General features: G+C 51.0%; 8 protein-coding genes across 11 annotated transcripts; all 8 read left to right on the top strand.

Annotated features, from left to right (window-relative positions):
* Nucleotides 1-4,500: 4,500 nt before the first annotated feature.
* ABB37_06365 (putative mitochondrial hypothetical protein) lies at nt 4,501-5,498 on the top strand (the record flags this gene model as incomplete). Of its 2 annotated transcripts, none has more annotated exons than XM_015804663.1 (1): nt 4,501-5,498. In XM_015804663.1, the coding sequence occupies exon 1, from the start codon at nt 4,719-4,721 to the stop codon at nt 5,496-5,498; it is 780 nt and encodes a 259-aa protein (XP_015656641.1). In that variant the 5' UTR covers nt 4,501-4,718. The 2 variants fall into 2 exon arrangements, with proteins under 2 accessions (XP_015656641.1, XP_015656640.1); XM_015804662.1 differs by having other exon boundaries at nt 4,509-5,498.
* Nucleotides 5,499-5,874: 376 nt separating this feature from the next.
* ABB37_06364 (hypothetical protein) lies at nt 5,875-6,442 on the top strand (the record flags this gene model as incomplete). The annotated part of the gene is made up of 1 exon (XM_015804661.1): nt 5,875-6,442. The coding sequence occupies exon 1, from the start codon at nt 5,894-5,896 to the stop codon at nt 6,440-6,442; it is 549 nt and encodes a 182-aa protein (XP_015656639.1). The 5' UTR covers nt 5,875-5,893.
* A 546-nt stretch (nt 6,443-6,988) lies between these two features.
* ABB37_06363 (putative ribonuclease L inhibitor putativeATP-binding cassette sub-family E) lies at nt 6,989-9,043 on the top strand (the record flags this gene model as incomplete). Its single annotated transcript, XM_015804660.1, has 1 exon — nt 6,989-9,043. Exon 1 carries the CDS (start codon nt 7,025-7,027, stop codon nt 9,041-9,043), a length of 2,019 nt encoding a protein of 672 aa, XP_015656638.1. The 5' UTR covers nt 6,989-7,024.
* Nucleotides 9,044-10,328: 1,285 nt separating this feature from the next.
* On the top strand, nt 10,329-12,323 carry ABB37_06362 (putative dual specificity protein phosphatase; the record flags this gene model as incomplete). The annotated part of the gene is made up of 1 exon (XM_015804659.1): nt 10,329-12,323. The coding sequence occupies one exon, from the start codon at nt 10,329-10,331 to the stop codon at nt 12,321-12,323; it is 1,995 nt and encodes a 664-aa protein (XP_015656637.1).
* A 1,621-nt stretch (nt 12,324-13,944) lies between these two features.
* On the top strand, nt 13,945-14,762 carry ABB37_06361 (hypothetical protein; the record flags this gene model as incomplete). Its single annotated transcript, XM_015804658.1, has 1 exon — nt 13,945-14,762. Exon 1 carries the CDS (start codon nt 14,316-14,318, stop codon nt 14,760-14,762), a length of 447 nt encoding a protein of 148 aa, XP_015656636.1. The 5' UTR covers nt 13,945-14,315.
* A 630-nt stretch (nt 14,763-15,392) lies between these two features.
* Nucleotides 15,393-16,749, top strand: ABB37_06360 (putative histone deacetylase; the record flags this gene model as incomplete). Its single annotated transcript, XM_015804657.1, has 1 exon — nt 15,393-16,749. The coding sequence occupies exon 1, from the start codon at nt 15,457-15,459 to the stop codon at nt 16,747-16,749; it is 1,293 nt and encodes a 430-aa protein (XP_015656635.1). The 5' UTR covers nt 15,393-15,456.
* An 803-nt stretch (nt 16,750-17,552) lies between these two features.
* ABB37_06359 (metallo-beta-lactamase family-like protein) lies at nt 17,553-18,692 on the top strand (the record flags this gene model as incomplete). Its single annotated transcript, XM_015804656.1, has 1 exon — nt 17,553-18,692. Exon 1 carries the CDS (start codon nt 17,637-17,639, stop codon nt 18,690-18,692), a length of 1,056 nt encoding a protein of 351 aa, XP_015656634.1. The 5' UTR covers nt 17,553-17,636.
* Nucleotides 18,693-19,427: 735 nt separating this feature from the next.
* ABB37_06358 (putative nucleotide-binding protein) lies at nt 19,428-20,651 on the top strand (the record flags this gene model as incomplete). 3 transcript variants are annotated; one of them, XM_015804655.1, is made up of 1 exon in its annotated part: nt 19,428-20,651. In XM_015804655.1, the coding sequence occupies exon 1, from the start codon at nt 19,668-19,670 to the stop codon at nt 20,649-20,651; it is 984 nt and encodes a 327-aa protein (XP_015656633.1). In that variant the 5' UTR covers nt 19,428-19,667. The 3 variants fall into 3 exon arrangements, with proteins under 3 accessions (XP_015656633.1, XP_015656632.1, XP_015656631.1); XM_015804654.1 differs by having other exon boundaries at nt 19,433-20,651; XM_015804653.1 differs by having other exon boundaries at nt 19,577-20,651.
* Nucleotides 20,652-21,546: the final 895 nt, after the last annotated feature.

Below are 21,546 nucleotides of genomic sequence, written 5' to 3'. Positions count from 1 at the left end.
TCTCGCCATCGCAATATAGGGTGAATTTAATGGTAGGCAATTGGAAAGGAAAAAAGGCACCCATGGATGAAGTAAATTTTAGAAATACAACACACTTTCGAAGAAAACTGTTACCAAGAACGTTTAAGCTGGCAGTTGAACAAACAGCTGTCACCCGAATCAAAAAACACTCGCCGCAGAAAAGGCAGATTTCATGTTTTTTTTCTTATCACTCAATTCGTGAGTGTGGTGGTTTATTGTTCATATCGTGTTGTGTGCGCATCAAGACGTCGATTGCGCATTTAGGGTTCTAAAATATCGTTATCTTCATTTATCGCTTCCCGACCTCCGTGGAAAACATAACGCGAAAGATGCTTAGAGTGGAGATTGAGATTAAATTGTCTGTCGTGTCTCAAATTGCGAGTAAGCAACCTGGACACAAAAATGAGCATCTTCTTCACCACTCATCGCTCCTTGGAGACTCCTTTGGTTCGCTTATACATCCACGTCCAACCGTCTCTTCGGCCGCAACTTTCGTCTTTGAGTGCCACGGAGCTAAGTTGCGTTTTTGTTACTTCTGCCTTTTCAAGTGAGCTGCTTGGGAACCTACATAAACAACGTTCGGCCGAAACTTCCGCCACGCCCCTTTCCCCGGCAAGACGCAGCTGTGTCTCGCGCCCCTGGTTTCTCCCGGTGCGGGGGGGGGGGGCGGTTCTTTCGGGCGCCGGTGTTTGCGCGGCGGCCCCCGGGAAAGCCGCCGGACCCCAACCAGACCCCGCCCCACAAGACCGACGCCAACAGAACATCGCCGCAGGACGCACACCACCGGGTTGCGAGCACAGTCACGCAAATGAAGGCCAGCAACAACACAGAGTCAGGCGTCACGGCAACGGCAAGGCAAAAAATGACAGCGGCAACACCGCATGGCCAGCCACGGCGCAACACAGTCGACACCAGCCTTATCAGCTTGCAGACATATTCTATCATCTCTGCGCGGGAATGATGCACAAAAGAAGGATCGCAGGTCGCGGTGGCTACCTCTGTCGAGGCGCACGCGAACCGCAGAAAGCAGCCATCACGTAAGAAGACTTCAAACATCCGTTGCACGTCGGAAGTTGCGCCTCTCAGTTCTCAGAGGAGTGGATGATGCACTCAACCAGAGATCCGCCAGCGTGTGGACTATCTCTTTGACTTCCTCGTAGCAAACTGCTGTGCACACAGCCAAAGCACACAAGAAGCACCAGTTTCTGACACCAAGGAGCACCAATCCCAAAACAAGTACTCCCAAATTGCTCCAACACTTTCCGAGAACGACATGATACAACCGTATACGACCAAAAAACTACGACAAGTTCACAGCACGCACTCAGTCACAGCAGCGGATCGAGGAAAGTGGCAGCACGCTGCCCAAAGTACTATGCTGTTTACGGTCACGGGGACCAAGCACAACACCGTGCGAAGACACTTTATCACGTGGCCGGGAGGGAGAGCAACGGCCATTCAGATGCACAAGGCTACCGTCCAGATGCGCCACTCCTACACGTTTCTATTCATCTCGACGCAGTAAACGCCGAGAGGGGTAGCGTACATGACCTGATGTCCAGCCTCTTCCAGGTCGAGCACCCTGAAAGCATGCAACAACGCTTCGTCTTCGCAGATCCGAATAGGCGGCACACAGTGGTGCTTGACACGTTTTTTGATGGAAGACTCGGTCCCACCGGAAATCATGCAAATCCACACCTCCACCGTGGCGGCCATTCAAAGAACGCGGGAAAAGGGTTTGCCATGAACGCCCCAGCCCTGACCGTAGCCGACGTTTGAAATGACAGCATACAGTACGCAGGCACAAGTAGAACTCCACAACCGGCGTTCAGGAGGATGTTGACCGCCGCAAAAGAGTGTCCAGTCTCTCTTAACACGAATGAGAGGTACACGAGAGAAGTCTCCGACTGAATAGGGGTTATATTTCTATCACGCAGCTCACAAAATGGGCTTACCAGATCACCCGAAAAAGAAGATTGCTGGTCCGACGCCAAGCATGACGTGCCGCGACTTAGAGCGGCTGTACGCTCAGCTCCTCCGCTGCTCGTCATTCCTACATATCCGCATCGCACTGCTCCATTGGGTGTTGAAGTTCATCAGGTGAAGGCTATCTCAGCTCAGCCGGACACCTCTCCTGGTGAAGGAGCCGGCCTGCACACGCCCAACGGCGCATGCACAACTTAAATAGTGGTACGACCTGGCTCAGAAGAACTGCCCACGAGCGATAGCACCGGCCGTGGCAACGAGAGCGCCGACAGTGATCCTCTACACCGATGTCTCTGGGGTTGGTTGAGGAGCGGTCTTGATCTGGGACGAGTCCCAAGAGATCATGAGCACTAGTAAATCTTGGTCCGCAGCAGAGCGGCGCCACACAAACACGCTGGAAGCGAACACCGTGGTTTTGGCGGTGGAACTTTTGCGGCGATGGGCTCCCGGGGAGTCGAGCCTTCGGATACAGATCGACAACAAGACGGCCTTAGCCGCTATCAAGAAGAGAGCCGTGTCGAAAAAGGGGTCAATGACATTGAACTTCGCATGGAGAAGCTCTCGAAAAAAATCAATGCTTCCCTAGAACGAGCTGTGAATCTCGGAAAGAAACTCTTTTCATCATTTCATCTCTCTTTCCTGCATTTTGTTCTCCGTGTTCGCCGGGTGGGAAAGGATAGGATGTATTTTTAAGATAAAGGCGGCGACGTTCTCATACTTTTTGCTTCTCAGTGTTCATCTTCCTGGTTTTCTCTAGAGGCACAGCGCTTGTTCGAACGAGTGTGATCGCGGCGCTTGTGACCTTCTCTTTTCTTCTTTGTTTCTACGGATCACCTGTGTCTTGAATTCTGTTCTTGCACCCCAAGTCGGCCCTAATTGCGTGCCTGGTGGTAGCAAGTCTCGCCACTGGAAATGAACAATGTAGTTGCGACGGATATGTTGAAGTCGGGAAGAAGCCAAGGAAGCAGGCGCCGCGAGCACATAGAACAGATCTTTGTCCCCTGCCCCTCTCTCTCTCCAGTTCAGGCGGCAATACCGGAACGCAGACGCCTTGCCATGACGAGAGTCTCTCTATTGTCAATCTGGTCTTGTCCTCCTTATCCTGCAGTTTACGCGTTTGAGAGTGTGGCACACCCCAGGCGTCAACCTTGTTGTGGGCGAGCATACCGTCATCGCCACTCTGAGGCGCGTCCTGTACCGGAGAGTGTTGGCTGCGTACAAACGGCCGCCAGTTCGATCGTGGGGTTGCGGGGGCCACACGGCATTGGCGCCCGCTATCGACTAAGTTGGGAGGACGATGGGAATCACTAGACAAGGTGGTGGGCCTGGGAGGGGGAAGCGCTGGTGCGTCTTCTTATATTGCCTGCAACAACGACTGAAAAATGCAACGTCTTTACAGGCACACTTTTTTAGTGCCGGGAAGCAACATTTCGGTGCGGTCCAAGAGAGGACGGCAGCGATGGCAAACGGCAGCGTTGGAATTGGAAGATGACAGAAGGAATGATGGCAGCGAGAAGGTTGAAGTGTTAACAGCGCGTTGTATTGGCAACCCTCCTCCCTCGCGTCTTGGTGGACCCCAGTGTTTCGAGGTGCAAAGTGGCGCTGAAGCAGCCCACCAGTTGGGAGCGAAGATGAACGAGAGGACCAGGAGGCAGATTGTCTTGGTGCTACGCTTTTGGAAGCTGTGCAAGTTAGTTAAAGATGCGATAGCTCTTTGTGCTGAACGGGATTGTACTCTATTTTATCAAGGTGATTTTGCGCTGGGTAGTTGTGGTGAAGCCATGGTTTAGTTGCATTATTCTAAGCCGAATCAGATGTTAAGGAAAAGAAAAGTGCCTTTGTTTTGTTAGATGAAAACAGTATTTTGCGCCTACGTTTGTCGCATTGAAGGTTTTTCTTTGATGGCTGGCAATGCAAAAAAAAGTAACTCGGAAGCAGACAGCTATGTGCGGAGAGCTGCCACTGAGCGCGGCAATGCGTTTTTGGTGTCGTTACCTTTTTTATTTTTAAATTTTCAAATTCTTCTCTCAATTCGCCTTCATTCTTTTTCTCGTGATCGGTAGTGAAAATGGACTATCAATCTCTCACCGACAGCGACCTTCTATTTCCGATACTGAGTGTCGTGACTGCGAGTGCTATTGCTGTAGCTATCGGAACTTTGCTTTTCCTTTCAAAGGCAAACAAAACTGCATCCTCATTCGATGGTGATTTGGTAGGTTCGTGCGGTAGAACAATGGGTCAAGACTGATATTCTTTGCGCGATAGATGCAGCAGAAGCAAAAAGAAAACGAAGAAGCACACAATGAGATGAATTTTGTGTTGTCTACATCCCTCTCGAAGCCATTTATGCAACGTAATTTGATATATATATGGACGAAGGAGCTATTAGTGATAGCCAATGTGAGAGTTGTTGTGTAGTCAGGGTATCATTTTGAAGTTCATAACAAACGATCTTCCTGGTGTTTTTCTCTGCGTTCTCTACACGATCTCAAAGTGACACAGTTTTTTTTTCCATGTGACTAACGCTACAGCTTATAAGCAGCAAGACAACGTATAAAATGCTTCGTGGAGTCAAATTATCGTCATTGTTCTCGATTCAAAATGGACGATTCTTCCTTTCCAGAACGTGCAACCTGTTGCTGGAACAAAACACGGAGGAACGTGTGCGTGAGGAGGAACTCCGCCAGAAAATTCTACAAAAGTACCGGCACATGCAAATACCTCCTATAACAAATCATCAATATGGTCACTTTGCGACAATGGGAATCAACGAGACTGCTGTTCATCAGGCTACTGGCGACGCCGGATCTCAGGGCTCTGGATACGTTGGCGAGCAACGCTTTCAAAACAGAGGTAGAGTTGATTGGATTATGCTGCTCACCGGCTGCGCATTGGTATATTTTTCTGGAAAAATTCTCTTCAACCAGTTTACCCGCGGTGTCAACGGACTAGAAATGCCTTTGTGGACTGCTAGCGTGGAAATGCAAGCGAAACATCTGCTTTTTGCTATTCAGTTTAGTCAGCACGAACAAGACCAGCTGAGGAAGGACTTTGAAGTCGTTCGTCAAACAAACCCGTTTGTCAACTTTTTTGAATGGGTGCGGTCGCAGAGATCGGAATTCTGCTCTGGTCGTAAATACAGCCCTGATTACGTGTTGAACGTGCTAGTGTCTTCCTTGCGTAGCAACGAAAGCACTCAGCTAGCCAATCTTGCTCGCACGTTGCAGCAATCTATGAGACGGCAAACAGGTGATTCTCTGCAGCGCGTGGATGACTTTGTGGAACAGTTGCAATCTACCGGTCTCTTATTTCAAGCGATGCGTGGCACCGGACCCACCAACGCTTTTGCGCCTAGCTACCAACCTGCGCCAGGGTTCATACCACCTGTCGGACACACACAGGGTGGCGCGGAGCAGTCCGATCTTAGCAGCGCCTTAGAGGTGAAGAGCGGTGTGGCTCACAGCTCCACACCGTTTGATGACGCAAAATAAAAGTGAAATCGTTTCTTTGCAGGTTTTTCCTCAAACAAAAAAGCATCTTGTTAGCGTCTTTTGAGTTTAGTAATTCTTTTCTATGGCTATTATACAAAATCAACGCAAGCCGAATGCAACGGATGCTAATAGCCGTGTTTGCTATCATGGATAGTGGCGTGAGGGTTTCGATGCTTCCGCTTTTCCAAGCTAAGCTAATGCGTGTAGTAAGAGAATTTGTGCAAAGGAGTGCTAAAGGGTGTTTTTTTTTTGTGAACACGCACTCTAACTGGAATATCAAAGTAATGCGCTTCTACGTATGCTCTGGAAAGACTTTCAATCGATTTCTTTGCATAGTACTGTTCTCTCTCTTTTACTTGGTCTCTTCTTTCCTACAGCATAGTTGCTACTCAATCATGCCTCCAAAAGAGACCGGGCTGATGCCAGACAATTTCTCCACGGTTTTCTCTCGCTTTTCTCATGACAACGTAGCAGAGTTGAAAGAAGCCTTTTTTATTCTGGACTCGAGCGGCAGCGGCACTGTCAGTTCGGCGGAAGTACGAAATCTCTTCTGCTCGATTGTTCCCAACCTTGGCGATGTCGGTTTCGACCGCCTTCTCGCGGCGTGTCACTTCGATCCAGAGGAGCCTGTGACTTTTGCGCAATTCCTGGTACTGCTATTGAAATTGTCTTCAAATACGGAGTTTGGAGTCGCCGCCAACAATGACAACGTGGCTGCGCTCTACGCTGCATTCGCGCCTTTTGATCCAGAAGATTCTGGGTTTGTAGATTCAAGCGTCTTTCTTTATTTGATGGGCGAAAAGGGACAAAAGCTGTCAGCGAGCGAACTGGATGAACTCCGCCTGCGATTAGAGAGAACAGGTTTCATGAAGAGAAGTAGAGTTAACTACAAAGGCTTCATCAATAATTTGCTTGCCACCACAGCCGACAGAAAGTACATATGAAGTACACGCATTTTTGGCCGTCGGAGGAAACCGTGTTGCAGCCGCAGGTGCTACAGATAACTTAAAAAAACCCTTCTTAGTCTTTTTTTCTGCTAGTTTCATGCAACAGTCAACCTGTTTTGTGTCTTTTCTTTTCTTGTGTTAGCTGCGATCTACGTCTGAGCATCGCTATGTACATAACTCTTTTCTTTTCCTTCCTGTGACAGCATTGGTGTACGTGCCCGAGTTCTACAAAGGTGTTTTAAAAAGTATTTCACAAGCAATCTCTGTGTTACTACGCTTGAATCCGAAACACAGCTTTCTTTCTTTGCTTTATTTTCACTCTAATCGATCAAAAGTATCCTTTTCGTGTGTATCACAGAGCGGAGCTCGGACGAATATCCATGTGAGCTCTTTGAAGCGCTCTAAATGCAATCCTTAATGCCTCATTGCGCTTTGCATTGTTGCTTAACGGTTCGGCGTCTCCTAAGTTTTACTTCTCTGTACTTCTTATTTACTGTTCTTTGCTCTTTTTTTTTCACCCGAATTTTTCTCTTCCACGCAAAAGAGTATCCTTCTCCGATCTTTTTCTTCGCGCACATTATGCCACCGAAGAGGCAGGCTGAGGAGCAGTCGAAGCTCACCCGAATTGCAGTAGTGAACGCCGATCGGTGTAAGCCACGCAAATGCAACCTTGAGTGCCACAAATGCTGTCCAGTTGTGCTGCAAGGCAAGTTGTGCATCGAGGTGAACCACCAGAGCACCATTTCGAAGATTTCGGAAGAACTCTGCATCGGCTGCGCGTTGTGTGTGAAGAAATGTCCTTACGACGCTATTCGCATCATCAATCTGCCGTCTAACTTAGAGAAAGATACAATCCACCGCTACGGCCCGAACAGCTTCAAGCTCCATCGCCTTCCTCTTCCTCGCCCTGGCCAGGTGCTTGGTCTGATAGGTGCCAACGGCACGGGCAAGTCGACTGCGCTCTCTATCCTGAAGGGACGCATCAAGTCTAACCTTGGACGCTACAAGGATGAACCCGGGTGGGATGAGATTCTCAAGTACTTCCGTGGTTCGGAACACCAAGCGTACTTCCAGCATTTGCTTGACGACAAGATGCGCGTTCTCCTGAAACCACAGTACGTTGATAAGGTGCCGAAGACGAACAACGGCGAGGTGGACGCACTCCTGACCAAGGCAGATGAACGCCAAATGAAAGAACATTTTATGGAGGTGTTGGATTTGAAGAATGTCGCGCACCGCACACTGGACAAGCTGTCTGGCGGTGAGCTGCAGCGCTTCACAATCGGCGCTCTCTGCGTACAGAATGCGCAGGTGTACATGTTTGACGAACCTTCTAGTTACTTGGATGTGCGCCAGCGTCTGACGGCTGCCCAGGTTATTCGCTCCATGCTGACCGAGACGAACTACGTCATCGTTGTCGAGCATGACCTCTCTGTTGTGGATTACATGTCTGACTTTGTGTGTGTGCTTTACGGCGTCCCCGGTATCTACGGCGTTGTGACCATGCCCTACGGTGTGCGTGAAGGTATCAACATCTTTCTAGACGGTTTCGTGCCGACGGAGAACTTGCGTTTCCGCGACGAGAGCCTCACCTTCCACATCGCGGACGAGATCGAGGAGGGCGTCAGCAAACGCCGCTCCACGAACGAGTATCCGGCAATGACGAAGAACCTCGGCTCGTTCAGCCTCTCCGTCGACGCGGGTACTTTTTCTGATTCCGAAATCGTCGTCCTGCTCGGCGAGAACGGTTGTGGCAAGACAACTTTCATTCGCATGCTTGCCGGCCACGTCAAGCCCGACAACGGCGCTGAGGTGCCGCAGCTGTCGATCAGCTACAAGCCGCAAAAGATTGCCCCCAAATTCCAAGGCACCGTGCGCGATCTCCTCCAGACGAAGATCTACGACATGTACAGTCACCCGCAGTTCCAGAGCGATGTGCTGAAGCCCCTCACGATCGAGGAGCTTCTAGACCAGGAAGTGCAGAACCTGTCTGGTGGTCAGTTGCAGCGTGTGGGTATCTGTATTGCGCTCGGTACACCGGCCAACATCTACCTGATCGACGAGCCAAGTGCCTACCTGGACTCCGACCAGCGTATCATTGCGTCTCGCGTCATCAAGCGCTTCATTCTTCACAGCAAACGTACCGCCTTCATCGTCGAGCACGATTTCATCATGGCCACCTACCTGGCCGACAAGGTCATCGTGTACGAGGGCACACCGGCGGTGAACTGCACAGCCAAGACGCCGTGCGGCCTGCTGGAGGGCATGAACAAATTCCTGAAGAGCCTCAACATCACTTTCCGCCGCGATCCCACCAACTTCCGTCCCCGCATCAACAAGCTGGACTCCGTGAAGGACCGCGAGCAGAAAGCAGTCGGCAACTATTTCTACATGACAGAGGAGGCCGAGGACCCGAAGAAGAAGAAGCCGGTGGCGAAGAAGGCGGGTGACAAGGACGACAGCGACGACGAACCAGGGGAGAAGGCGAACCACAACCACAAGAAGAAGCCGCAGGAGCACGGCAATGACTCCGAGAACTCTGACGAGGACGAGGACGAGCGCAAGAAGGGTAAGGGCAAGAAAAACCACAAAAAGTAAGCAACAAAGAAGAAACAGAACGGAGAGTTCGATTTGATCATGACGAACAAGTGATTAGTAGGGTACAGTGAGTGCAGCTCCGCCATTGGTTTGCGAAATCGTGTGTTGCTATCTGTGTGTGTGTGTGTGTGTGCGTACGGCGAAGACATCTGCATTCTCGATTGCGAACCGATTCATCTCCTTATGTGCTCAGCTCTTTTTTCTTTTCCACGATCGGCTTTCGTCATGATGCTCTTCTCCTTTTTGAACAATTATCTTACTGCTTCTAACGTGATGTTTTGAAGGATGTCCGGCTTTTGAGGGGATGCAGGGTGATTTGGTGTGAAGTGAACAATGCATCATTAGTAAACAATTACAATAATCTTTAAAAAAAAAAAAATGGCTGCTCTGCCTCATTAAGAAGAAGAAAGCAAGCATTTAAAGTGCGCATATGTGTCTTTTTTAATTTACGTCAGATGAAGGAGGGCGAAATACATCCAAACAGGCAGCAGCGATACAAACCAACAAGCAAAAAAGAAGGAAAACTTAGCCACTTAAAACCGTTCCCTTTTTTTTTCTCTCGTTCCGTTAGTTGTTTAATGATTAATCAGGTCTTTCTTTAAGACGCGCTAAGTAATTTATGTAAAAGTAACACGAAGAAAAGGAACGCTGAACGCAAGGTCCTTTACGCGCTTTGAGTTAGCGCTCACGCGATGGGGCGGGCTGCAAACCACGACTGAAGCAGCGCAAGACTTCATTTTGAGTATCGTAACGTGATTCGAAAAGCTACTCATTTTACCGCAGCTGTGGCTCTGCTAGTTGTTGCGCAAGTATGTACGGATGTGTGATTCAACGAAAGCCATTTAGCGCAGTGTTTCGGTTTCGTTTCGCAAGCAGCACTATTGTCCATCAACTCTCGCGTTTTGCGACAACGATCACCCATTCAAGGATCTCCAGCTAAACCTTCACTTTATTTTGCCGCGTTTTCCTGTTCTTGTTCAATTCTCATTTTTAGAGCTTAGTATTTTTCGCTGATTATTATTACTATTTGGGTGCATGTTCACCTGAGCAGTTGATTAGGTTGGAAATTATATTTTGAACACGCATCGTTTTCTTTTTTCTGTCAGGTCATTCACACTTCTTAGTTCCGCTGTTGTGCTAAAGAGGACAGCGGAAAGAAAAAAGGTCGGTACTCACTGCACGAATAGAGTACCCGTTGTTTTGCTTTAGATCATACGCATTTTATTCCAGCTTTAGGAAACTTAGATAAATTGCACGACACTAGGAACAGCAACAGTAGAGCACGATGGATGAACTCATAGCAGTGCGCGTGAAAGACGGCATCTTTGCGGGAAACAGGGGTGCCGCCGCTGATAAAACATTTCTGATCATGAACAAGATCACGCACGTCATCAACTGCGCGGGAGCCGAAGTCGGCGACTTCTTTTCAGGCGAGCCCGGCTTCAGCTACCTGTCCTTTCCATGGAAGGACGCCGCGGGATCGGTGTGCACGACCATCCTTTTCGACGCGGCGGATGGCAACATCACTCGCGCCGTCAACTTCATTGACGAGGCGCTGGCTGTCGGGGAATGCGTTCTGGTGCACAGCGTGTACGGCAAGTCCCGCAGCCCAGCTCTTATCGCAGCCTACCTTATCATTAAGTATGGTTGGAAGCTAGAGAGCGCGTTGGCGTACATCAACATGGCCCACCCAGACGCAGAAATCAAGCCGCACTTCCAGCGGCAGCTTCGGCAGTTTGCGAAGCGCCACGCCGCCGATCGCGACATCTTCGCGCTGGACGTTGATGACAGCCATTTTGGCCTCGACAATGATCAGTGGATGCTGCGCAACACACTGCTCAACGGTTTGCTGTACGATAGCCAGATGTCCAACCCGCTTTACAAGCAGTGCACGGAGAAGGTGGACGTTGGCGCGCCGGTGAACACCAAGACGACCACGGCACGGCCGCGGATTACCTTTGTGGACACAAAGAAAAACACGGATGTGGAGTCGAAGGTGACCTGCCCTGTCGTCAACCCCACGACGCCTTTCCACGCCGACCCCGCATCAACGGACCCGAGCAGCTTCATCGGCCTCCGCGGCACGTCGAGTCTGCGCACGCCACGCCGCTCGCCTAGCATCTTGAGCCGCAGCACGTCGCCGTGCGAGCGCCGGCTCGAGTCGGACCCGCGGTCTTGTCCTAAAGGGCGGCAGACGCTTGTGGTGGTGCACAGCGGCACGATGGAGACGGCGACGTCGTCCACGACGGGGAAGCTAGAGCGGCCGCCCGCGCTGCACTCGAACGCGCCGGCGTCGCGCTCGCATTCCTCCTCCTCGCACCTCAATGAACGGGAGCGGCCCAAAGCGCGGGAGGTGGAGACGGACGCCTTCCTGTCCCAGCCGCGGCAGTCCTCGCAGGAATCGACGCGCTCGATCGACTACTCCCGTCTCGCACCGCCTTCGCAAGTGCGCTCGCCTTTCGCAACCCTCGCATCGAGCCACAAGTACCGCATCGGCTCCCCGCTGCCCATGCCGAAGGAGAAGTCGGCAACGACCACCGCAAAAGGGAGCCGTATGAAGGTCTCCTCTTCACCCTCAGCGAGACCGCCAGTTAACACGGGCCCGTCCCCTGTTGCCCCGCCTGCCACGTCTGCGGCGGTGCGTTTAGCGGCCCAACACTCTGCGTCAACAAACAATTCCTATACAACCAACAATGCGACGACGTCAACTACTGCCACTACCTCCACCAGTAGTCCCACCGCCTCGCGTGCAGCGGCGCAGCGGACGGGCAGCCCGCACGCGTCAAACACACCCTCCCGCGAGGTGGTCATGGGCCGGCCGGTCACCGCCGCCTACCGCGGCATCGCCCCGTCTCGCTCAGCCGTCAACCCACGCGCCCTCGACCCAAACGCCGTGGTCTTCTCCGCGAACCCACGCACCAGCTCACGTACGTCGTCGCCGTCGCAGATGATGAAAAATGCCGAGGGCGGCAGTGTCAACGGCTTCGAGTCGCGGAGTGGCAGCCGTCGTCGCATGTTGTCACCTGTGCAGTCGCCGTCAAGCAGGAACGACCCGAATGGGCGGCGGCGCGGCCACCGTGAGGAGCGGCGGCCCGTGCGGACCCGCTCGCCCAAGACGCATAAGAACCGCGACACGGCTTCTACGGCGCGCTCGTTGAATGAATCCTTTTCTAGCCAGGACAATAACAGCAATTTGAACAACCATGGTGGGGCTGCGTCGAAGAACCCGGCAACAGTGCAACGCCAGCTTCCACCAGCCATCGCGTCAGGCAGAAAGTGATCTAAAAAAGAAAATTAATAATCATTGAGGTGGCTGAGAATAGAAATGAAATCAGTTACGCACAGACGTCATGTGTGGGCTTCCTGACTTTGCCAGCTCTATTTCGACTCTTCTTGGAAGATGAAAAGAAAAGGGGAGAATGACGGAACAACAGCGGAAGTGGAAAGTGACCTCCCCCTTTGTTTTCAGCGCACCGCAACGCACCGTGGTTAGCTGCGTTTTGTTGTTGTTTTGCTTTGTATCAAGCTAGTCCGAGACAGATGATCTTCTTATATTGTAAGGAGTCAACTCGTTTCTTTTTCTTTCTCGTTGTGGGTGATTTTGTTTCTTCTTTGTCTTTCATAGGATGTTATCTTTCGTGCTCTCTCTCTTCTCCTGCTGGTTTTCTCTTTGTTGGTGTGCTTTGATGGAGTAGCGCTCTCCCAATTTTCCCCCTTTTTTTGAGACCGCTTTACAAGCACTCTACGAATGTAGAATTTAGAAAAGAATGAACAAGGTGAATGCTTCGTGATGCGCAAACACGCGCCTTTCGTTTTGCTTTTGTTTGTCTGGCATGCAAATCAGGTTTTTCTCCTGCGTATATGCGAAGGTTCTCAAGACAGCAAAGGCGTACACACAAAACACGTAGTTGTGTTTCTTTGAGCAGAGGTGCACATCTTGTCCATAACACTCACGTAAGTTTCTGTAGCTCTTTCCCCCATTTTTAGATTTATTCTTTTGACTGTCCCTTCTGTACCTCATTTTCTGTGTTGATCCGTGTTCTTGTGTTTTTTCTCCAGTTCTTTTCATGTTAGCGGTGTGACTCGCCGTTGTATTAAAACATCTTCTCCTTTTCATTGCACGCTAACGTGCTGTTTTCGGCTGCTGGGGTTGAATTTTCGTGCGCTTGTTTGAGGCGCACAGACTGAAATCTCTCTTTTTTTCAGTTCTCTTGTCAACTCATGTTTTCTCTCTCTGTGTGTTTTTGAATCGATTGCCTTCACCATGAAGAAAGAAAGAAAGAAAGAGTGAAGTCTCTCTTTGCCTGTTTTGTCCTATTTGCGCAGCGTGTTGCATTGCACCTTCTGCATCTAAATGGAGATGGGAGGGGGTAGGTTGTGCTCATAAAGTACCGTTGCCATCCTTATCAATACTGTCGTCGCTGACGTTCCCCAGCGCTCGATGGCAATAACAATAATAATACGAAACGCTCTCAACGCAAAGTGCAACGTGTAAACCTACCGCACGAGCTGTCAATTGAATTGTGAACGAGGTTCTGCAACCGGGATCGTTACATAAACAGCAAAAAAAAAACACCACACAGTTGGCTGTGGAAGCAGAAGGAAAACACAGCGGAGGACCTCATTGAATCTTTTTTTTTCTTTGCCTTGCACCGTCGCAGTAAGAAAACATTTGAGCCGGCAAGAGAAGTCAAGCACACAACACGTTTCATAGGGACTACAAAGAATCATTTTTTCCTGCTCGTTTGATGTAAACGAAAAACAGGAAGAAGAGAGATAACGTGATGTGGGACCAAAACCGACTACGCATCTGCTCTTCTCTTCATCTTCCTCTCTATTCTGCCTTTCACCGCTTTCGCTCTCTCCTTTCTCTTATCACGTCCTGTCATTTTTTGCTTCAAGGGCTTTGAACTCTCAGAGTACTACTGCAGATTTAAGGAAGTACAGCTTCCAACCACGCAGCGAGGTGCAGATCTTTGAAGCACCTACTCGTACTATCCTACGGGAGCACAACAAATACGTCTTCGGAGTTATTTTGCTTCGCCTTTCCCTTCTGCATCTGCTTGAGAGTAGTTGAGAGGTGGTTTTTGAGAACCCAAGTTTTTCCTCTACCTCGTGGCACCTTTTGAAAGTGCGTTTCGTCTCTCCCTTTTTTTTTTGGTAGATCTGTTCTCATTTGAGTCGTAGGCTACCGCTCCTAAAGCGATTCTTCTCGTTTTCTCGTAGTTGTATCTCCAACAGTTCCTTCGTGGCCAATCGCCCCTGCACAGCGATGTCGTACAGCGGACAGAAGCTGAAATTTTTTGTTGACGACTCCGACGGCTGGTTGCGCAAAAACAAAAAAGCAGCGGATCAGTTTATTATGGCAGAGGACGATGGCGAAACACGTGAGATGTTAAGCTTAATGACCCCGCGTGCTTTCTTCGGAAGTTTCTGGGGTGTTGTGCGGGGTCTCCCGGCTGCTGTGGCGCTTCGCGCGCAGGAAAACGATCATCTGCGGCTTACGTGGACCTCCGGACTGCAGCCGCTGACCTCGCACACCTTTGTACGGCAAGGCTTCGTGCACGTCGTGGATGGAAAGCGAATTACTAGTGCTCCCATTATCGGGCCGTGGCTGTCTTCGTTTTTTCAAAAGCCAGTGCATGAGTACCTTGTAGTGCGGGAAGGCCGCGTGACCTTTCGCAGCATCGGTTACACCTGGGATCTAGGGAAGTATTGAATGGAAAGGCGAGGAGGGGCGCCGCCGTCGTCTGAGCTGCTGGAGGGGTGGTGGTGGTGGAAGGTGGGTGATAAACGCGACTGGAGTACATTTATGATTGCACGTACGCGGCATGCCGTGTATATATTTTCCCCCCTCGGTTCCAAAGAACCCGGAAAGAATAGCAAGTTTTCTTTGTGCGAGTTCTTCCTTTTGTGGCTGTTGAAAGTCGTTATTGACGCTGCTCTTCTCCTTGATCACGTTCATCGGTTTTCTATCCCCCTTTTTTCAGGGCCTGTGCTGCGGGTGCTGGTGCGTTGCTCAAGCGCACAAATGGTTGTCAAAGAAGGCTTTGCGCCTCCGTCACATTCTCCATGTTTTGAACAGTTATCGAGGAATCACCAATTGAATAGAATTTTTCGAAGTAGAAGTTGTAACATGCCGCGCTGCAACTCAATAATAATAAAAGTAAAGACTTATACTCCACTCCGTATCACCTCACAACAAAGAAACATACCGTTTTATTTGTTTTAAATGGACACGCAGCGGGGTTTCGCACCCACGCTGCTCGAGGCGTTTCTTCCTCTTCCCCAAGTTCTTTTGAACGTCTTTTCCTCTCCTTTCTACTGTGGCGCTTTTCTTCAAATCCTAGGACACTCCACAGCGAGCTGCAATGTCAGAATTAAAAAGTCAAAAAGAAGAAGGTTTTCTCATTATGCCTGCCTCCACCGCTGACTGCGTAGAGGCCGCCCCCCTCGCCAATTCGGAAGGTCACACCCGCGTCGCCCTCATCGACACCTCTGGCTACGCCTCCGACATGAACATTTCTGCCCTCGTCCCTCAACACGCCATGAAGCCCTACCGAGTGTTGGCGGCCATGGAAATTGTGCGCGCGTTAAAGATGGACGCACATTGTCGCACCGTGGTGCCGCCGCTCGTGAAGGTGGAGGAGTTAATGGAGTACCATACGGACACGTATTTAGCAAACATGGGTCTGCACAGCTGCCGCAGCTGGCTGTGGAACACGGAGACGTCGAAGGCGGCCTTCTCGGGCGACTGCCCTCCAGTGGAGGGGTTGATGGAGCACTCCATCGCGACAGCCAGTGGGACGCTCATGGGGGCGGTGCTGCTGAACAGCGGTGCGGTGGACATCGCGGTGCACTGGGGCGGCGGCATGCACCACGCCAAGTGCGGAGAGTGCTCCGGATTTTGCTATGTGAACGATATTGTGCTGGGGATTTTGGAGCTTTTAAAGTGTCACGACCGGGTGCTCTACATCGACATCGACATGCATCACGGCGACGGCGTGGACGAGGCGTTTTGCCAGAGCGACCGCGTCTTTACGCTGTCCCTGCACAAATTTGGCGAGAGCTTTTTTCCAGGCACGGGACACCCACGCGACGTTGGGTACGGGGCGGGTCGGTACTTCAGCATGAACATTGCGGTCTGGGACGGCATTACGGACTTTTTCTACGTCAACATCTTCCAGCACGCTCTGCGCTGCATTGCGGAGCGCTTCCACCCCGATGTCATCGTGCTGCAGTGCGGCGCCGACTCACTTGCGGGCGACCGTCTCGGTTTATTAAACTTGACGTCGTTTGGCCATGGGCGGTGTGTGCAGGCGGTGCGGGAGCTGCAGATACCGATGCTGGTGCTCGGCGGTGGAGGCTACAACATTCGCAATGTGGCGAAGCTGTGGGCGTACGAGACGAGCATTTTAGCCGGTCACCCACTGCAGCCCAACACCGTGCTGCCGGTGACGGATATGCCGCTGAGCGGGTGGTTATTTCAAGATTCCCCGCTGCTGATGGTGGCGCAGGATCGGAGTAATCACCCGCTGCCGGGTCTGCACTGCCAGCGCGCGTATCAGGTCATTATGGAGCAGATTGATCGGCACGTTCCTCATATTCGGCCGCACCCGCGATTGCAGAGGGAGACGCAGGAGGGCGCGGTCAGCGGCACCACAGCAGAGGGTGTAGAGGTGAAGTCTGAAGCCACGACCTCGTAAACAGCAGCAACGCCAGTCCTGTTGTCTTAGAAAGAGCGAAGCAGAGAAGAGGAGGAGGTGATGGGCGGCGAAAAAACGACAGAGTTCGCGAGAAGACAACGATAGAGCTTTGAAAGATAGCTGTTTTCACGGGTGTGAAAGCTGCAACGAACATTTCATAGAAAAAGTATTCAAACCAAGACGCAATTTTTAAGTCATTTTTGGGAAAATGAGAGAGGATTGTTGACGCATTGATAGAAATAATAGTAAGGCATATGCAGCCAAATTGCCATCTGCGCGCAAATTGAAAACAACAACTCGTGAGCTGTTTTCCTCTGCTATTCTGTAGTATCCACTTCTGCTGCTCTTCTTTTCTTCCTTCCTTCACAACCGCCTTCGCGAGTTCGATCACATCTATTCTAGCACTTCATTACACCAGCAGTAACCACTTATCCACTGCCGCTCAGTGTTTTTCTTTGCTCGTATCTTTGTTCCCCCTTTTTTCCTTCTGCTTCTTCTTATTTTTTTTTTTTTCAATTATACTGTAAGCAATCGAGAGGGAAAAGATACGAACTGCGGCAAAAGAAACCCGGTCTTCGTCTCTCTCTCTCTCTCTCTCTTAGTAGCGTGCGTTTAATTTTCTTCTCCACGTTTATTCTCTCAGTGGCAAGTAAAAAAACGAAAGTCACGCGGTTTGTCGTGGACGTACTTCACTGCTTTAGCTACAATCGTTACTCACTTCTATCAACTACCTTTTCTTATCTTCCCCCCTCCCCCTCTTCCCACACTACCAAAAATTAATAAATTATTGCTTATTACATGTAGCGTCCCTTTTTTTTTCCCTTGCTGCTCCTTTTACTGCGCTTCTTGTAGACTAGTACGCTTTCAAGTTGAAACTTTCTACTGAAATGCAGACTGTTTCTTCGGTTGCGGACGCGGTAATGCCGTCCGTCGCCGTCCTCTCAAGTCGCGTAATCCGCATTATGGGCCTCAACCCCGGCCCTTTTACGCTGCAAGGATCCAACACCTATTTAATCGGTACGGGCACTGAGCGTGTGCTGATCGACTCCGGCGAGGGCGTGCCGGCCTACGGCGACCTCCTCCTCAAAGCCGTAGGAGACGAGTCTTCCCGGCTTGGCAGTCCGGTTCTCGTCTCCACTCTGCTGCTTACGCACTGGCACGAGGACCACATCGGCGGCGTCGACACAGTTCGCAAACTCTTTCCACAGGTGCGACTGCTTAAGCGGCCATCGCAGTACACATCGACCCGCTTTGACGCGCTTTGTGCGCTGCCGCCGGCGGAGATCGCGGTGGAGGGTGCGACGCTGCAGCTGTTGCACACACCCGGGCACACCGATGACCACTTCTGCGCCTTTCTCAAGGAAGAGAAGGCTCTCTTTACCGGGGACATGATCCTCGGCGCCGGCTCGTCGGTCTTCTCGAGCTTTACGGAATACATGCAGTCGCTAAAGCTGCTGAAGAGCCTGCAGCCGTCGAAGCTGTACTCGGCGCACGGCCCGGTGGCGGAGGACGGGACGGCCCGCATTGAGGAGACAATTCGACACCGCAACTTGCGGGAGCATCAGGTGCTGCAGGTGCTGCGGGACCGCGCACTGGGTGCCGCGCCGAATGCGCCGCACACAACCAAACACAACCGCACCGAGAGCAACGAAATTGTGGGCGAGCTGAACATTCGTGACATCGTGGAGGTGATTTACAAAACCATCCCCCCCGAATTGAAGGATGCGGCGGGCGCGAATGTGTTTCATCATCTAAAGAAGCTGATCAGCGAGGGCGACGTCGTGGTGCGGCACGTCCCGGCGGACATCACGGCGTATTTGCAGGAGACGACGGACTACACCACGTTTGGCGAGGGCGCCAGCTTTGACGTGAATCTGTTGCGCCGTATTCTTACAGAGTTTTACGTGGCGGCAGCAGCAGAGGTGCGAGGGCCTACACCTTAACGCGTGAGGGCGCGCGTGCATCATCATCCTCGTCGACGCCTACGCCGTCTTCTCGTTATATTGGAAAAGGAAATGAGCTTATGGAATGCGGGTGAAGACGGGGAAAGATGACGCACCCGCGTGTGGAAGTAACCGCCGCGTTTTTGAATTTGCTCTCTTTTCTGTGCCTTTCCCCTTTCCTCTTTGAAAGACAGGATCATGTCTGTCTTGGCTTTCTTCTTATTTTTCTGCGTGCTCGCTCACCTTCTGCTTAACTCGCATCACAAACGAGGAAAAAACATGCAAGTAAGCAGCGTCTAACTGTTGCCTCTCGCACAACATTCCGCACGGCACGATCGTCCATATGAGGCTGGCATTTGTGGTGTCGTAAATACGAAGAACGGGAAGGAAATAAAGCTAACGAACAGTAAAGAGGGAAAAAGCTGGAAGAGAGCCACTGCCTTTTTTTTTTAATTGGGGAGCGCCCTCGTCTATCGGCACGTGTGAAGAAGAGTGACGGAAGAAGCTGCACATCTCTTTCTGTGTTTCCCTTATGATAAACGTGTTTCAGCTGCGCGAGCTGCAGTTGCACTCTGTGAACACCTGTTTGCATTTGTGGAAATCTAGTTCTTGTAGCGCACAGCAACCCGTAGCACTTGGCTTTTAATGTCGCTTTCCAGGCATTGTCGCTTTTCTTTTCTGCAAATTTGTTTTTTTGTTTCCCTCCCTCTCCCTCCTCCCCATTGATCTTTGCCAGAGGAGAGAACAGTTGTGTGCGTGAGATTACCAGCTGCGGAAACAAACAAAAACAAGAACGAAACTGGCGGCTTGCTGCCTTTCAAGTTTCTGCTATATTGCTCCTCCTATTATTTATCCTTATTATCCGCAAACTAATCTTTTCATCAGGCAAAAGACACAGCCAATAACACCAGCTGCGTGCAACAAAATAAATTAAAAACCACGAAAGAAATACAAAAAAGATCAGACACAACAAATATGGCTGCTGTGCAAAACGCCAACCCCGAGTGCGTCGGTCCGGAGAGCGCGCAAGCGGGCATCGCGCCGTCCTGCCAGGGCTGCCCCAACGCTGCCATCTGCGCCTCCGCTCCGAAAGGACCCGATCCAGACCTCCCCCTCATTCGCGAACGCCTTGCCGGAGTGAAGCATAAAGTCATGGTGATCAGCGGGAAAGGCGGGGTGGGTAAGAGCACCATGACGAAGGAACTCGCCTTTGCCCTCGGCGCGCGCGGCTTTACGGTGGGACTGGTGGATATGGATATCTGCGGCCCGTCGTTGCCGCGGCTGACGGGCGTGCGTGGTGAGGACGTGCATCAGAGCGCGGGCGGCATTGAGCCCGTCCTGGTCGATGAGAACGTGGTGATGATGTCGATGCACTACCTGCTGTCTGACAAAAACGAAGCTGTCCTCTTTCGCGGCCCACGCAAGAACGGCGTGATTAAGATGTTTCTGAAGGATGTGATGTGGGGTGACTTGGATGTGTTGCTCGTCGACACCCCGCCCGGCACATCCGACGAGCACATCACCGTAAATTCGCTCTTGCAGCAGACGGTGGGCGGAGTGGACGGGGCGGTGCTCGTGACAACGCCGCAGCGCGTCGCCGAGGCGGACGTGCGCCGCGAAGTCAACTTCTGTCAAAAGGCGAAGCTGCCCGTGCTGGGGCTAGTGGAGAACATGAGCGGCTTTGTTTGCCCTGGCTGCCACCGCGAGTCGGAGATTTTTCCAAAGGAAGCCAACAAGGAAGGACAGAAGGAGGGGGCAGGGATTCGACTCAGTCGGGAGTTCGACATCCCGCTGTGGGGGGCAGTGCCGCTGGACCCGCTGCTGATGAAGGCGTGCGAGGACGGCGTTTCCTTTGCCGAGTTTGTGGAGACGAATGCGGTGAAGGAGAGTCCCACGTTGGCGGCCATTTTCGCCGTCGCCGACAAGCTGGTCGAAGGACTGCATCTGCAGGCGGAGTAAGGCACTATGCCAGGTGGGGTAAAAGGAAAGGACAATGTTTTCTCGTTTTTCGCCTTTAAGGTGTTTTATTCTCCTCTTTATATACATATTGGGCAGCCTTGCTTCTTGCCTTTCCTCTCCCTTTTCGGTTTGAGTGCTACCGCGACGTTGGCGGGGCTACATCCACTACTATTATTATTATTGCTATTATTGCCTTTTGCATGGCTTCATTGTTGCCTGTATGTTGTCGGCAACGCTTCTTATCACACGTTTACGCCACACCGACCACGAGGGGAAGGTGAACGGCCGCTACTTTAGTGTATTCGTACACATATTCAGCTTTTTGTTCTTTCTCCTCTTTCTATCTTTCGGACGAGTACAGAGAGAATCGATACGTTCTCTCAATAATAATAATAAAAAAGGAGAGAAGATAGTTGTAAACGATTCCGTTGCTACAAAATACGCAGCGGATCTGGTGGAGTCGCTAAGACCGCACACACCTGCTTCAGGACGCAGAAGCAGAGGGAGGTGTTCGAAAGGCAAAACCACGTGTAGAAAGATGAGCGACTTGCATATGTACGCAAATCAATCTCCGGTACTGAGCTTCATTGCTCTCATTCCGCCGTCTCGTTAAATAACAAAACAACCAACAACAAAAAATGACTTTGCTTCACGCCGCTGGTGGTACGCCATCGGTCCATAACAAACTCTCCTTTCTCTATGTGACCCTCTACCGCTGTATATATATATATATATATATATCTATATGAACACTTTCTCTTTCCTTGGATGTATAGCACAACGATTTACTCACTTTTCCCTTTATTGCTAGTAAGAGAGATCCATTGAAGCGCACAGGCAATACCGTTTATCTCTCATCCGTTGCGCTGTCTCTCTTGAAATACTTTGGTTTGAA

The sequence above is a fragment of the Leptomonas pyrrhocoris genome (assembly GCF_001293395.1).
Source record: "Leptomonas pyrrhocoris isolate H10 chromosome Unknown, whole genome shotgun sequence".
NCBI lineage: Eukaryota > Euglenozoa > Kinetoplastea > Trypanosomatida > Trypanosomatidae > Leptomonas > Leptomonas pyrrhocoris.
The sequence above is the reverse complement of the archived record's forward strand: the minus strand, read 5'-3'. Positions and strand labels throughout refer to the sequence as shown.